Source organism: Salvia splendens, chromosome 12 (assembly GCF_004379255.2).
Source record: "Salvia splendens isolate huo1 chromosome 12, SspV2, whole genome shotgun sequence".
NCBI classification, from domain to species: Eukaryota; Viridiplantae; Streptophyta; class Magnoliopsida; order Lamiales; family Lamiaceae; genus Salvia; species Salvia splendens.
In genome coordinates this window covers 14,643,514-14,656,867 of record NC_056043.1, presented here as the reverse complement: position 1 = coordinate 14,656,867, position 13,354 = coordinate 14,643,514, and the positions used below count along the sequence as shown (strand labels likewise).

General features: G+C 37.9%; 2 protein-coding genes across 2 annotated transcripts; one reads left to right on the top strand and one right to left on the bottom strand.

The window, feature by feature from the left end:
* Positions 1-3,357: 3,357 nt before the first annotated feature.
* LOC121757010 (E3 ubiquitin-protein ligase KEG-like) lies at positions 3,358-7,070 on the top strand. Its single transcript, XM_042152469.1, has 6 exons — positions 3,358-3,589; positions 4,026-4,396; positions 4,498-4,589; positions 4,668-5,141; positions 5,320-6,257; positions 6,895-7,070. Exons 2-6 carry the CDS (start codon positions 4,031-4,033, stop codon positions 6,969-6,971), a joined length of 1,947 nt encoding a protein of 648 aa, XP_042008403.1. The 5' UTR covers positions 3,358-3,589; positions 4,026-4,030; the 3' UTR covers positions 6,972-7,070.
* A 2,698-nt stretch (positions 7,071-9,768) lies between these two features.
* On the bottom strand, positions 9,769-13,354 carry LOC121759363 (golgin subfamily A member 6-like protein 7). The gene is given in 4 exon segments (XM_042154919.1): positions 9,769-10,166; positions 10,915-11,949; positions 11,952-12,876; positions 13,163-13,354. Coding segments are annotated over 4 exon segments (2,274 nt in total). The 5' UTR covers positions 13,205-13,354; the 3' UTR covers positions 9,769-9,894.

Below are 13,354 nucleotides of genomic sequence, written 5' to 3'. Positions count from 1 at the left end.
TCCAGGTGTTCTGTTTATTTCCCTTTTACTTGTGTTCTAAAAATTTGTTTGGTATGGTAATATCTACATTTTCCCTCTTTAATTTATATTACTACTCCTTATTTAGTCATTTTGAATGGGTTGATTGGTTGTTTCATGATTATGAATTCATAAAATGCTAATTATGAGCTGATTAATGACATAATCTAAATCTATATAGATATTACGGAAAATCCCAGTTCTACAATTTTTTGCCATGTATATTCCTGTTATAAAATAGACGGTGTAAGATTATATATCATATTTGTATATTATTAATTTATTACAAATAAAATGATCTATTTTTCCAAATTTTGATTGTACATATAATATCGTTTTTTAATTATTTTTCATAGATAAATTAGTAATATAATATATTTATTATATATATAGGAGTATATTAGTATGAACTAAGAAATAGACCCTAGAAGCCAAAAAAAGGGTATCGTGCTCAATTGCAATAATCAGGTTTCATTTATATTCCTAGTATAGTTGATGCTATCACACATACGATCATACTCAATTCGTTGGAATTGTTTGATCTTAAAGGGGAACTTCTATAAATTCGCACGTGAGGGGTGAATTCTTGGTTCAATTCGCCTTAACGACAAAAAAAAGGATTGATCAAATTCTATTGAGTCTGACTCATAATAACTCTAGTTATCAAATGATTGAACAACCAGGAGCAATTTACTTATGATTAGAGATGCCCAAGGTTTTCGGTTCCAGACGGTTAACCGCGGAACTGTAACCGTCGATTCCGGTTCCGAACCGAAACCGTGACCTTTTTTCTTGAACCGGAACCGCCATATTTTGAACCGCGGGCCGGTTGCGGTTCCAAATTTTAAGAACCGAAACCGTGCCGGAACCGTGAAAAACCGTCAGAAAACCGTGAAATCTAGCCGGAACCGCGAAAAACCGCCGGAAACCGGCGGTTCGGAACCGGAACCGTGAAATAGCCTCACGGTTCGGTTCTGTTTCCACATTTCTCGAAACCGGAACCATGGGCATGTCTACTTATGATACTTAGTTGACATTCATACAAAAAACTTCGTTGGCGCCAAGCGTGAGGGAATGTTAGACGTTTGGTAATTTCTCCTACAACCAGAATAAAAGTTCTCATTGACGCGACCATCCCATGCATATTGTATGGACTTCTGGTCGTACAAATTGCATAGTATCATAAATGGCTACTCCGGGAATTACCCATCCGCCAGGAGAGTTTATAAACAAATAAAGATCTTTGGTCTCATCCTCGATACTGAGATATACCATAAACTTAATACTCCCTCCGTCCCAAGATAAGTGAGCAAAAACTTTTTGGCACGGGATTTAAGGAAATAAGGTTTTATTAGTAAAGTGGAAAGTAAATAAAGTAAGAGAGTTGATAAAGTAGAGAGAAAAAGTAAGAGAGAGAATACCAAAAAATGAAATAACTCACTTATCTTGGGACGTTCTAAAAAGAAATGTGAGTCGCTTATATTTGGACGGAGGGAGTATATAACATGCGTCTGAAATTCTGCAAAATTATAATAAAATTAAGATATTTTGCATGAACTTAATGGGAGTAATTAAATACTCCAATACTTCACATACCGCCCTACTAAAAAGTAAGTTAAGTCAATTTGTGAATACCGATTGGTTAAAAGGTGGATAATCGATTTCAAGAAAATAAAAGTAGCAACTAATTGACCATTATTTGGGCTGAAAATTTGTTATTGGGCTTCATATTAGGGTCAGATAGAAAAGGGTAAGAGCGGGTAATAACCAAATTAACTGTGAATCACAGATTTGGCGGCAATAATTCAGATAGTGGAGGAGAGCTGTAAGCCGCGATTCTCGAATGGATCGATGACGTGCTTGGCGGACCGTGTTTTCGACCCAATGCGTGCGAGTTCCATACATAACATGTTTTATATTTTAAAAAATAAATATTTTATATAATATTGTTATAGTCAATCCGTCTTTAGAAAACATGAACATTTGGTTCGACGCGAGTTTTAATACATAATTGATAAAGTAAGAATAAGAAAAAAAATAATTAGACTGTCACCTCACACACCTCCCACTCCTTTAGAAAGAAAAAACTTTTCAAAATTGGAATATTCATATTTTTCTAGACATCCTAAAAGGAAATTATTCATATGTTTCAAGGATTGAGAAAATATAATTTTATAATTAAAATATTGATGTATGGGATAGCAGCCCAGCCCCTGCCGTGGCTCCACACAGCCCGTTGAGTATGTGAGAATGTGAATTGTGTGATTTGAGATAATGATATGTGATCGTATAGTGAAGTGTGTCCAAATTTTGATGACATTTTGTACAAGAAATTTGATGTTTCACTTTGCCCATGCTTAACAATTTTCACTTTCACCAATAATTTCTTAAAGATAAAAACAATCGTGATGACGATGATGAACCTCACAAGTATGTTTTGAAACCATGAATGAAGATTTCAATTCTCAACTTATATAACCATCCATGTCAGCTTAATTTACAGTAAGGTTACAAGTATAGACAAGGAAGACAAATTGTGAAATTTTCAGGCAGCAAGCAAGTACTATGAAAATAGCCATAGTTTTAGAAATAAGGTTCAGAAATAAGATGTTTGATGTTGATGCTTCCTTCATCTTTGTTACATGTTAGATAAGCAAAGTTAGCATTTTGTTTTGGTTGAATTTTTTGAGATATAATATAACCTCCTAATTTGTCATTCTTTTCGGTTTTTGAATTGATTATTAATTTTGTATTAGACACAAGAAATTGGAAACATCAAAAAATTTAGTATTAATACATATTTATTGATTGGACGGACCGTCAATAGTTTTGGTTGATTAGATTAATTAAGTTATAGTGACTTGCAAATTGTCTTAAATAAAAGCCAAACAAAAGTTGATGATTTTCATTTTCTTACTCCTCAAAGTTTAATTGAACACAATTGTATAGTAGTTGTGCTAATAATTATTATTGTGAAAAATATGTCATGTCTACTCATATATTTATTGCTATTCATTATTTCTTGAAATTTAGGTCGGAAAAATATTCTCACAAAAATTAAACTAGTTTTATTTCTAAAGGAGAAAAGTTAAATTGCTATTGAAACTAGCTGTAATAGTACTAATAAGTTAAATAAAATAGAAAACAAACCTGTTTCGGTGTAATTTACAACACCACTAATGATTATCCCCAAACAAATTGGTAAAAGAATGAATTTTGTACTTAGCTTTATCCACTTGAAATTTGATTATTTACACACAGAAAAGACTAAATAAAATACTATTATTTTATTTATTTAGTTAGAGAAAAAGACTAAAAAGAGATAAATAAAATATTATTGAAAACACAAACACCTCTCTCTCTTTACGTATTCAATTTAGCAGTTTCTTCTCCTTTCTTCACTCTTCCCTGTCTCATAGCACGAAATATTGGCTGAATTCTCAGCACTGCAGCTATGAAATGATCGGTCAATACTGATACCTAATTTAATTCGTCGATATTACTGCTTTTTTGCTTCTTCCGTAATCGATTTGTTTTAGCTACATATTTTTTCATACTCTCCTACTCTTCAGTAAGTTTTCTATTCACTTTTTTCGCTTACAAATTTGTGTGCCTTTTGTGTTTTAGCTACATAATTCGCTCGTTTCTGCTGTTACATAGTGTGATTAAACGTTTATCAACATAATTTCTGATTGAAAGAAACTATATTCGTAGCTGATTGAAGATTTTGTTCATTTCTAGGTTGGACTTTTTGTGTTTATAGAGATGAAAGAGTGTGAGTAATGATTGTGATGTTCTTATTTTAGAAATTTTAGTTTGAGAAATTGGTGATGTTTGTCTCCCTTCGGAAAATTCTAATTTTAGAAGCTACTACTAGTGTTTTTTTGGAAATTGATGAATAATGTGTTAGATTTTAGTAAAGCATTGTATTGATCATGTGGATTGGTGATTTATAGTGTGTTTTGTAAGCACATTTTGTCTGTGAATAATTTTGTTGTGGGAATTAGGGGAAATGGCCGGACAAGTTGTTGCTAATCGACCTGCGTCTTCGTTTGATTTCGTGATGGTTGATGGAGAGTCTGGTTATGTTAGCACCTTAAGTGCATCATCTGACCAGATGACCCCTTGGATTGATCCAACGACGATTAAGCTCAGGCACCGGATTGGAAGAGGGGCATTTGGTGATGTTTGGCTAGCCACTCATCACCGGTCGTCTGAGGACCATGATGAGTATCATGAAGTTGCTGTGAAAATGTTGCACCCGGTCAAAGAGGAAAACGTTAGGGATGTCTTGAATAGATTGAGTGATTTGATTTTTAAGTGCCAAGGGTTGGATACGGTTTGTTTGCTCCACGGGCTTTCTGTTATCAATAAGAAAGTGAGTTTTCTAATCGGCCTTTTATTATGCTGTTTGGATTTTTGGTAGAGATGGTGATGTGGATGTAGAATCTAAAGCATTGTATTGTTTTGTTCTTTTAGGTATGCATTGTTATGCAATTCTACGAGGGCTCAGTCGGCGACAAAATGGCTCGCCTCATTGGGGGGAAGTTGTCTCTTGGAGATGTTCTAAGGTGATGTTCATTATTGGTTTCTGGAAGATGTCGACTCATTTGTGAGTACTTACTTGGGGTGTGATGATATGTTCACAGGTATGGAGTGGATCTGGCTCAAGGAATAATGGACCTGCATGCAAAAGGGATCCTTATTCTCAACCTCAAACCTTATAATTTCTTGTTAAATAGAAATGATGGGGCAATTATTGGGGATATTGGTATCCCTTATGTGTTGTTAGGGGTTTCATTGCCCAGCACGGACATGGCTCGGAGACTTGGGAGTCCGGCCTATATGGCTCCGGAACAATGGCAGCCGGAAATAAGAGGTCCAATATCTGTTGAGACTGATTCGTGGGGATTTGGTTGCAGTATATTGGAGATGTTAACTGGGATACAGCCGTGGAGTGGTAAATCAGTTGAGGAGATATACAAGTTAGTCGTAACAAAGCAAGAAAAACCTCATATTCCCAGCGGCCTCCCTCCTGCAGTTGAGAATGTCATTGTCGGTTGTTTTGAGTACGACTTTAGGAGCCGCCCTGTGATGGCAGATATTTTACATGCTTTCAAGAGGTATCCTTTTCTTGATTCTTGATGCAAGATTTAAGTTTATTGCTCAAAAGCATCTAATGGTTGTTCTCATTGAGACGGAGACTTGTTAACCATGACATAATCGTATTTTTTTTTTGTCAGCTTTCAAATACATCTGCTATTCTATTACGTTTGATTAAACTTTTATATGAATTTGTAGTTCGCAGAATGCAGTTTCTCTAGATGGAAGCTCAACAGGTCTCGGAAGTAGAATGATCAGAGACAAACCAGGTGGCGGTGGGTATACAGAATGGTTCCTCGCAAAGGATCACCTGCAAGTCGGTGATGTGGTCCGTTCTAGGAAAGCCATGAACTCGTGCAGCCCAAAAAATATGGATGTGCCCGAAGGGTCTGTGGTGGGTTTGGAAAGGGATACGGATCAAGATGGATATGTTCTGGTGAGGGTGCATGGAGTTCATGATCCACTACGAGTTCATGTTTCTACACTGGAACGAGTCACATTCGGATTGGCTGCAGGCGACTGGGTCCGCCTGAAGAGAGAAGAGAAGAAGCACTCACCCGTTGGTGTCCTTCACTCAGTAAACCGTGATGGAAGTGTAGCTGTTGCGTTTATAGGACTGGAAACCCTATGGAAGGGCGAGTATACACAGTTTGAGATGGCAAAACCTTACTGTGTTGGGCAGTTTGTGAAGCTAAAGTCGAGCGTCTTCAGCCCACGGTTTGATTGGCTTCGTCGAAGAGGTGGTGATTGGGCGCCTGGACGGATTTGTGAAGTGCTGCCGAATGGGTGCCTCGTTATCAAGTTTCCCAGCAGGCTGAACATAGGGAGAGAGGACATGAGCTTCCTCGGCGATCCAGCAGAGATCGAGCTCGTGTCGTTCGAGACCTCCCCTGGGTTGGTGAAGAAGTATCAACATCTAGAGGACTTCCACTGGGCTGTGAGGCCACTATTGATTGCTTTGGGGTTATTTACAGCCATGAAAATGGGACTTCTGGTTGGGAAGAAAGTTGGGAGAGGGAGGCTGAAGGGAAAGGATCCTCTGTTCCAAAACGATGGACAGAAAGGCGATGTGAGACAGGGTGCAGCCACGGGCGACAGCAGCGCAAATGGGAACGCAGCGTGGCTAACATTTTCAGGTGATGGTTTCTTTACCAAAAACCAATCATGAACTCTGCATAGTAGATGTACATCAATTTCTCTTTCTGAATCAAAATAACTTTGTTACTGTGTAAATAGATACGCCGATCGCTTTTCTTTCCTTATTTCTATTCTTGCTTTACATAATCGTGCAATTTAAAGCTTTGCGAATGTGTTAAGGATATTTGAAATAGTTTTGTTGAAAAATTAATATACCCAAAAAAAATGCTATCATTATGGACTTCGCTTTTTTTGAAAATGAAATTGTTTCATAGTTAAACAACAGAAATTTAAAGATACCGACTCAAAAGACTTTTGGACTTAGATAATAAAGTCCTGAAGATATATCATTTTATGATTTTGGTCTTAGATATTATGTTTTTAATTTTTGCATCTAGAATATTTCAATTCGGATCACAATCTGTCCAAAACTTACGGATCCGTCAAATTGTAATGGTCAACATCTTTAAATAGAATTTTAACTTAAATGAAGCTTTTAGGTGTGATTACAAACTTCCTAATTATATCATTAATTATTATTACAAGTTATCATTCAAAAAAACAAAACAAATATATTAAAAATAATATGAAATTAAAACAAATGAGTGAGTGAGTTTAACACTTGGCCAATTTCAGGTCCAAAATTGAAAGGTCTCCTCTTTTACCCTCCCCTCTCACTTCAATGGAACCCTTGTTCTTCCAGCGGCAGTTGAACATCCTATGCCTAGACGACGGCGAATCTTGGTTCTCAACGAAACCTTGTTCTCAACTAACCCTAGTTTGTCGGTCAAACAAAGAAACCATAAATGGAGAAGGAGAAAAAGAAGGATAAGGAGAAGAGTTGGTACGTCTACGACTCCTATTTTCGCTACTACGGCGACCCTCGCGACTGCCGGTGGAGGTTTGAGAGGAGGAAGAAGGCGGTACACAGCCAGCCAGCTCCTCCGAATGAAATGAAGCTGGTCCTTCAACTGAAAATCCACCTCCTCCGAGTGAAAATACACCGACGCTGACTGGTAATCAACCGCCACTACCACCCGCGTCTCAACATCGACCGTCACCACCACCTCGATTGAAACTCCACCGCCTTTGAGACGTAATCCACAGCCCCAGACTCCTTACCGTGAAGGTAAAATCTTTGATTAAAAGTGCTTGGAAATGTATCTCACTTTATATAGATTAGGGTTATTTCGATTTTATATTTTATTAGGGTTTCATTTTGTTGGGGAACATTTGGATTTGTTGTTTGTTGTGGTCCCCATGAGTATGAATATTTTTATTGGAGAATGTGGATTGTGGGTTTGTTAGTGAACTCGAGCTTGTATTTAGGGTTTGAGTTTTTTGGGGACATTGTGGATTTGTTGTATGTTGTGGTCCCCAAACATAAGTAGATGTATTTTGATTGGGGATTAGGGATTTTTCCAGATTAGGGGTATGGATTTGTTGTGTGTTTGTTCTATTTAGAGGTGTGGATTTGTTGTGTGTTTTTTCCAATTTTCAACTTTTTTGGGTGTGTGTGAATGGTTTGTTATTTATTGTGAATGGTTTGATGCTAGGGGAACATGTAGTTGTGTATGTGTTCTGTTATAATTAGGGGTGTGGTTTAACCCCACATGTTCAGCCAAAATGAAACTAGAAAACCACACTCCTAATTATTCAGAACACAAGCACTACATGTTCCTCCAGCATCAAACCATTCTCAATAAATAACAAGCCATTCACACACACCTAGAAACTGGAAAAAACACACAACAAATCCACACCCCTAAACACAACAAACACATAACAAATCCACACCCCTAATCTGGAAAAACCTCTAACCCCCAATTAAAATACATTTACTTATGCTTGGGGACCACAACAAATCCACATATCCCCCAAAAACTCAAACCCTAAATACAAGCTCAAGTTCACTGTCCCACAATCCACATTTCCTAATAAAAATATTCATACTCATGCTTTGGGACCACAACAAATCCAAATGTTCCCCCACAAAGTGAAACCCTAATAAAAATATAAAGCCAAAACAACTCCAATCTATATAAAATGATATACATTTCCAAGCACTTTTAATTAAAGATTTTACCTTCATGTTAAGGAGTCTGGGGCCGTGGATTACGTCTCAGAGGCGGTGGAGTTTCAATCCGAGGTGGTGGTGGCAGTCGATTTTGAGACGCAGGTGGTGGTGATGGTCAATAATCAGTCGGCGTCGGTGTATTTTCACTCGGAGGAGGTGGATTTTCAGTCGAAGGACCAACTTCATTTGCATCCGGAGGAGCGGGCTAGCTGTGTACCGCCTTCTTCCTCCTCTCGATCCTCCACCGGCAGACGCGAGGGTTGTCGTAGCAGCGGAAATAGGAGACGTAGACGTACCAACCCTTCTCCTTATCCTTCTCTTTATCGTTCTCCTTCTCCATTTAGGGTTTCTTCATTCGTTCGGCCGACAAACTAGGGTTAGTCGAGAACCAGGATTCGTCGTTGTCTAGAAATAGGATTCGCCATTCGATCGCCGCTGGGAGAATAAGGGTTCCGTCGAAGAGAGAGGGGGAGGGTAAGAGATGAGACGTTTCAATTTTGAACTCGAAATTTGCTAAGTGTTGAACTCACTCACTCATTTGTTTTAATTTCATTTTGTTTTTAATATATTTGTTTTGTTTTTTTAAATGATAACTTATAATAATTATTAATGATATAATTAGGGAGTTTGTAATCACACTTATCAGCTTAATTTGGGTCAAAATCTTATTTAAAGACGTTGACTGTTACAATTTGACGGATCCGTTAGTTTTGGACCGATTATGATTCGAGTTGAAATGTTTAGGATGCAAAAATTCAAACATAATGTCTGGGACCAAAATCGTAAAATGAACATAAGTTCATGACCAATTTTAGACTTTACTCTAGATAATATTATCTATGTCTGTTAAAAATAGAAACTATTTTCATTTTGGGTCATGCTTTAAAAATAAAAACTTTCTATTTTTAGAATGTGATCCTACGATCCATTAACACTACTTCCACTACTTTTTCTATTTCTCTCTTACTTTACTCATTTTTCTTTTCCTCTCTTACTTTACCAATTCTTCTCTCCTACTTTACTAGTTGTAGATGAAAATTCGTGCCGTTTCAAATGTTTTCTAATAGAGTTAATTTTTCTATTTTGGAAAATTCCAAGTTAATTAAGTCATTTCTATTTTTGGTAAAAGTAATTATCCCTTTTACTTTATTCACTCTTTATCTCTCTTACTTTATTTTGTCTTACTTTTTTCACCATCCATTTAACACATTATTTTTAAAATCCGTGCCAAAAAAAATGTCTCTATTAATAAGGACCGGAGTATTTTTTAAGATGGAGGTAGTAATCACTCATTGACTAAAGCAACGCATAACACTCAGTGAACTTTGCTTAAAAAAAGTGTTTGATTTCCTTGGCAATTCACTACCAAGACACAAAATCTTATATAAACTCCATTTCCCAAAATGGAAAAAGAATTTTATTTATGCATGCGGTACATGTATATTTACAAAAAAAAAAAGCACAACAATTTTAGGAAAAAATTGCACAATTACAAGATACATTGAGAAAACAGTCCACTGGAATTAAAAGAATGGGTTAGAAGACATACTATGCCTCTATTAAGTCAATAAATTCATACTTGCATCTCTCACTAGATCCTCAGTTAAACTGAGAAGCCGTGATACTTCGTCCTTGACTTCCACCGGACACTCCTCCTCAGAACCATCGTCATCCTGCTCTCGCAGGAGGATGTCATTCTCGGCCTCGATGCTCAGACCAGCTTGGTGCAGAAGCTGCCTACTCAATTCTGTGATTCTCTCTAGTGCACTTGTTGCAGCTTCGACTTCGAGTTGAGCTGCTTCTAATTGCAGTTTCTCAATTGCGACTTCACCTAGGGATGTCAATGCAGCCCGCAACCCGTGGGCTGACCCGAATAACCCGCTAAATTTATAGGGTTATGGTTGAAAATTTCTAGCCCGATAAAATTACAACCCGATTAGCCCGCACCCAATTAACCCGCAACCCGTTAGGGTCAGACCCGAAAACCCGATGGGCTGGCCCGAAAACCCGATAAAATTTCTATTGTTCTATTTGTTTGACTCTGAATTGGACAATCTCATTGATTATTTTTATAATATAGATAACTAAAAAAATAACATTCAATTTTATATTAAACATATAAATTATATATTAAATTTTTATTAATATAATAATAAATAAATAAATTAGAAACTTCTAATTCATTAATAAATATTTAAATTTATAAACATGTTTTAAAACATGCTTTAAAATATTTAAATTTATGTTTTATTTTACACAAATCTCAAATATTAGTATTTGATCATGTTTGTGTTTGAGTTTAAGTATAAATCTCAAATTTATCATAACTAAATATTTATATTTTATAAATATAACTAATTTTTGTCATTATTTATTGGATTAATCGCATGTTAATTTTATCGGTAGCAACCCGATTAACCCGCTGGGCCAGCCCGAAACCCGAGCGTTTAGGGTTAGGGTTGAACTTTTATAACCCGAAAAAATCTCAACCCGATTAGCCCGCACCCGATTGACCCGCAACCCGAGTAGGGTTGGCCCGAAACCCGGTGGGCCGGCCCGATTGACATCCCTAACTTCACCCACGCTTTTCTCACCAATTATCTCCTGTGATAATGCATACAGCTGTTTCAGATCTTTATCCTGCATAACTCCCTCTCTCAGTTTTGCTATTTCCTTCTCTTTAGCATCTAGTTTTCTGATAGCCACGTTTAGCTCCTCGTCTTTCATTATGAGATCCTTATTTGCTGCAAGAACTTCCATTTCCTTTGCTCTCAGGCTTTCTCGGGTGAACTCGAGTTCAGTTTCAAGTTGCTTCACCTGCCACTTGGAGCTATCAGGCAGCCTATCTAGCAAAGAAGATGACAAGCCATGGTTTTCCTTCTCAGTTGGGATTAGTGCGTAGTATCCTTGGTCGTTGAGTGATAGAACTACTTCATTAGTGAGATCTACAATCTTTCCCACCACAGCCTCAGCTTCAGAGAATTTTAACTGTGCGTTGGTTAGTTCATGTTGCATTGTAAGGACATGTTGGCCCTTCTCCTTGAGCTCGGACACAGCTCCAATGAGCTCCTCTTCTCGGCTGGACAAAATCCCTTTCAATTCAGCAATCTGGTGACTGAGTTCCTCCAGCATCTCTTTTGCATCTGAGAGTTCCAAGTTTTTCTGCTCCAATATAAGTTGAAGAGAAACCAGTTCGGACTTTAAATGCTGGATCTCTAATCTTGCTTCTACCAGTTCTGACTCTTTAGCTGTGAGAAGAGTCTGTGACTGTTCAAATGCAGCAGTCTTGCTGTCTATTTCCTCGCGGAGAGCTGAGAGTTCTGAAACTGCTTGTTTCAAAGCTGACCTCTCTTTATCTAACATTGCCTGTAGCTCAGCAACGAGTTCTTTTTCCAACAATAGATCTCTTTTAAGCTCCTCGTTTTGAGCTTCAGCAACCCTTAGTTTCGCTCTCTCACTTACCACTTCTGCTTCGGCATCTCTCAAACTTGGCAGATACGACATAATGCTCTGCCTTAACTCTTCAAGTTCGTTAAGTTGTTTTTCCAACAACCGATCTTGACTTTCCATTTTCTCTTTGGAGGAAGCCAAAACTTTTTGAGAAGAAACAAGCTTTTCACATCAGAAATAAGTTTTTTCACTCTCCCAAACTCGTCTAGAGTTGAATTTGCTTCACCAACATGCTTGGATGTTTGCTCAGCCAGCTTTCTCAACTCTTCCTGTGCAGTTAGCCAGTCCATTGTTTGCTTCTCCAACCTTGCTTCCGCATTCTTCAATTTCTCAGATTCAGATTCCTGCATCCGAATGGAATTTCCAAGCTCTTCCTCTTTCTCTCGAATTACTCTCTGAAGTTGCTGGAGCTCAAGTGCTTGCTTTTCCACAACTTTGTTTGCTTCATCCAGGAGCCTGGACTTGAAGCGGAGTTGTGATTCAGCATTAGCAGCTTCATCAGTCTTCTTTATCAGTTCCTGTTCCATCTTTGCGATTTCCTCTTCTTTGACCAACAGTGCTACTTGTGAAGCAGAAATCTTATCATCCCTTTCATTGAGTTGAAGCTTAAGGTCACTGATTTCCAAGGCTCGTGAAGCCAACTCTACATTTGCTAACCTCAGCTCCTCCTCGAGCTTTTCCTGCTTCAGTGTAGCAGCTGCCATTTCTTCCTCTCGTCGCTCCAAACTCTTCCTGGCTTGATGAATTTCATTGAACTCCAACACCACTTTCCTCTCTGCATCCTGCAGATCCTCTTCCTTCTTCTTTAAGGCTACTAGAGCAGCTTGAAGTTCCAATTCCAGCTCACCAAGACCCACACCGAGCTCAGTCGAACTTGGATCCCTACCTATCTGTTGTTCAAGCTTCTGAGTCTGAGCAAACAACCTCTCCAGAAGAACCCTAGCCGGTTCATTCGCCCCATTATCACTAATACTCGAGGGCCTACTGCTATTTAACACCGATTTCACAAACCACGACAACTTAGACTCTCTTCTACGCAGCTTCAGAAACTCTACCCTCTTTTGCTTCCATTTTGAACTAGAATAGCATAACTGCAAACGATATTCAAAGTCACGACTAAGCATATATACAAGTTAATGAACATCTATCGAAAATCAAGATATGAAGGCAAATTCACAAATACCAGCAACAAAATGCATTCGCGACGTATTGTATCGATAATCAAATCGAGAAGTTTTCTCCAAAAAAAATAAAAAATCGGAGGAATATGAGTAAATTAGTTGGCACAAAAGCAGCAGCAGCTATATAAATCGAATCATCAAAAATCAATTGGTACAAAAAAATTGCATAAAGGAGAGGGGGGAATTAGGAAATGACCTGAGGAAATGAGGGTAGGGAAATAGAGGTAGAGAGCGCCATACTTCATCTGCCGACCACATCTGTTCTCAAACACATGGCAGGAGACAGCAGCAAATACAAGCTTGGAGATGGAGGAAAGAATGGAAACGATGAGAACGGCAGCACTCAGTTGGTGGGCGAATTACCACAAATTCAAATGGCCCACTTTTT

What these genes read in the sequence shown, in the direction of transcription:
- LOC121757010 (XM_042152469.1), top strand. Translation starts at nt 4,031, where the DNA reads ATGGCCGGACAAGTTGTTGCTAATCGACCTGCGTCTTCGTTTGATTTC. An exon ending in TTTCTGTTATCAATAAGAAA is followed by an intron (nt 4,397 to 4,497) that starts GTGAGTTTTCTA and finishes TTGTTCTTTTAG; the next exon opens with GTATGCATTGTTATGCAATT. An exon ending in TCTCTTGGAGATGTTCTAAG is followed by an intron (nt 4,590 to 4,667) that starts GTGATGTTCATT and finishes ATATGTTCACAG; the next exon opens with GTATGGAGTGGATCTGGCTC.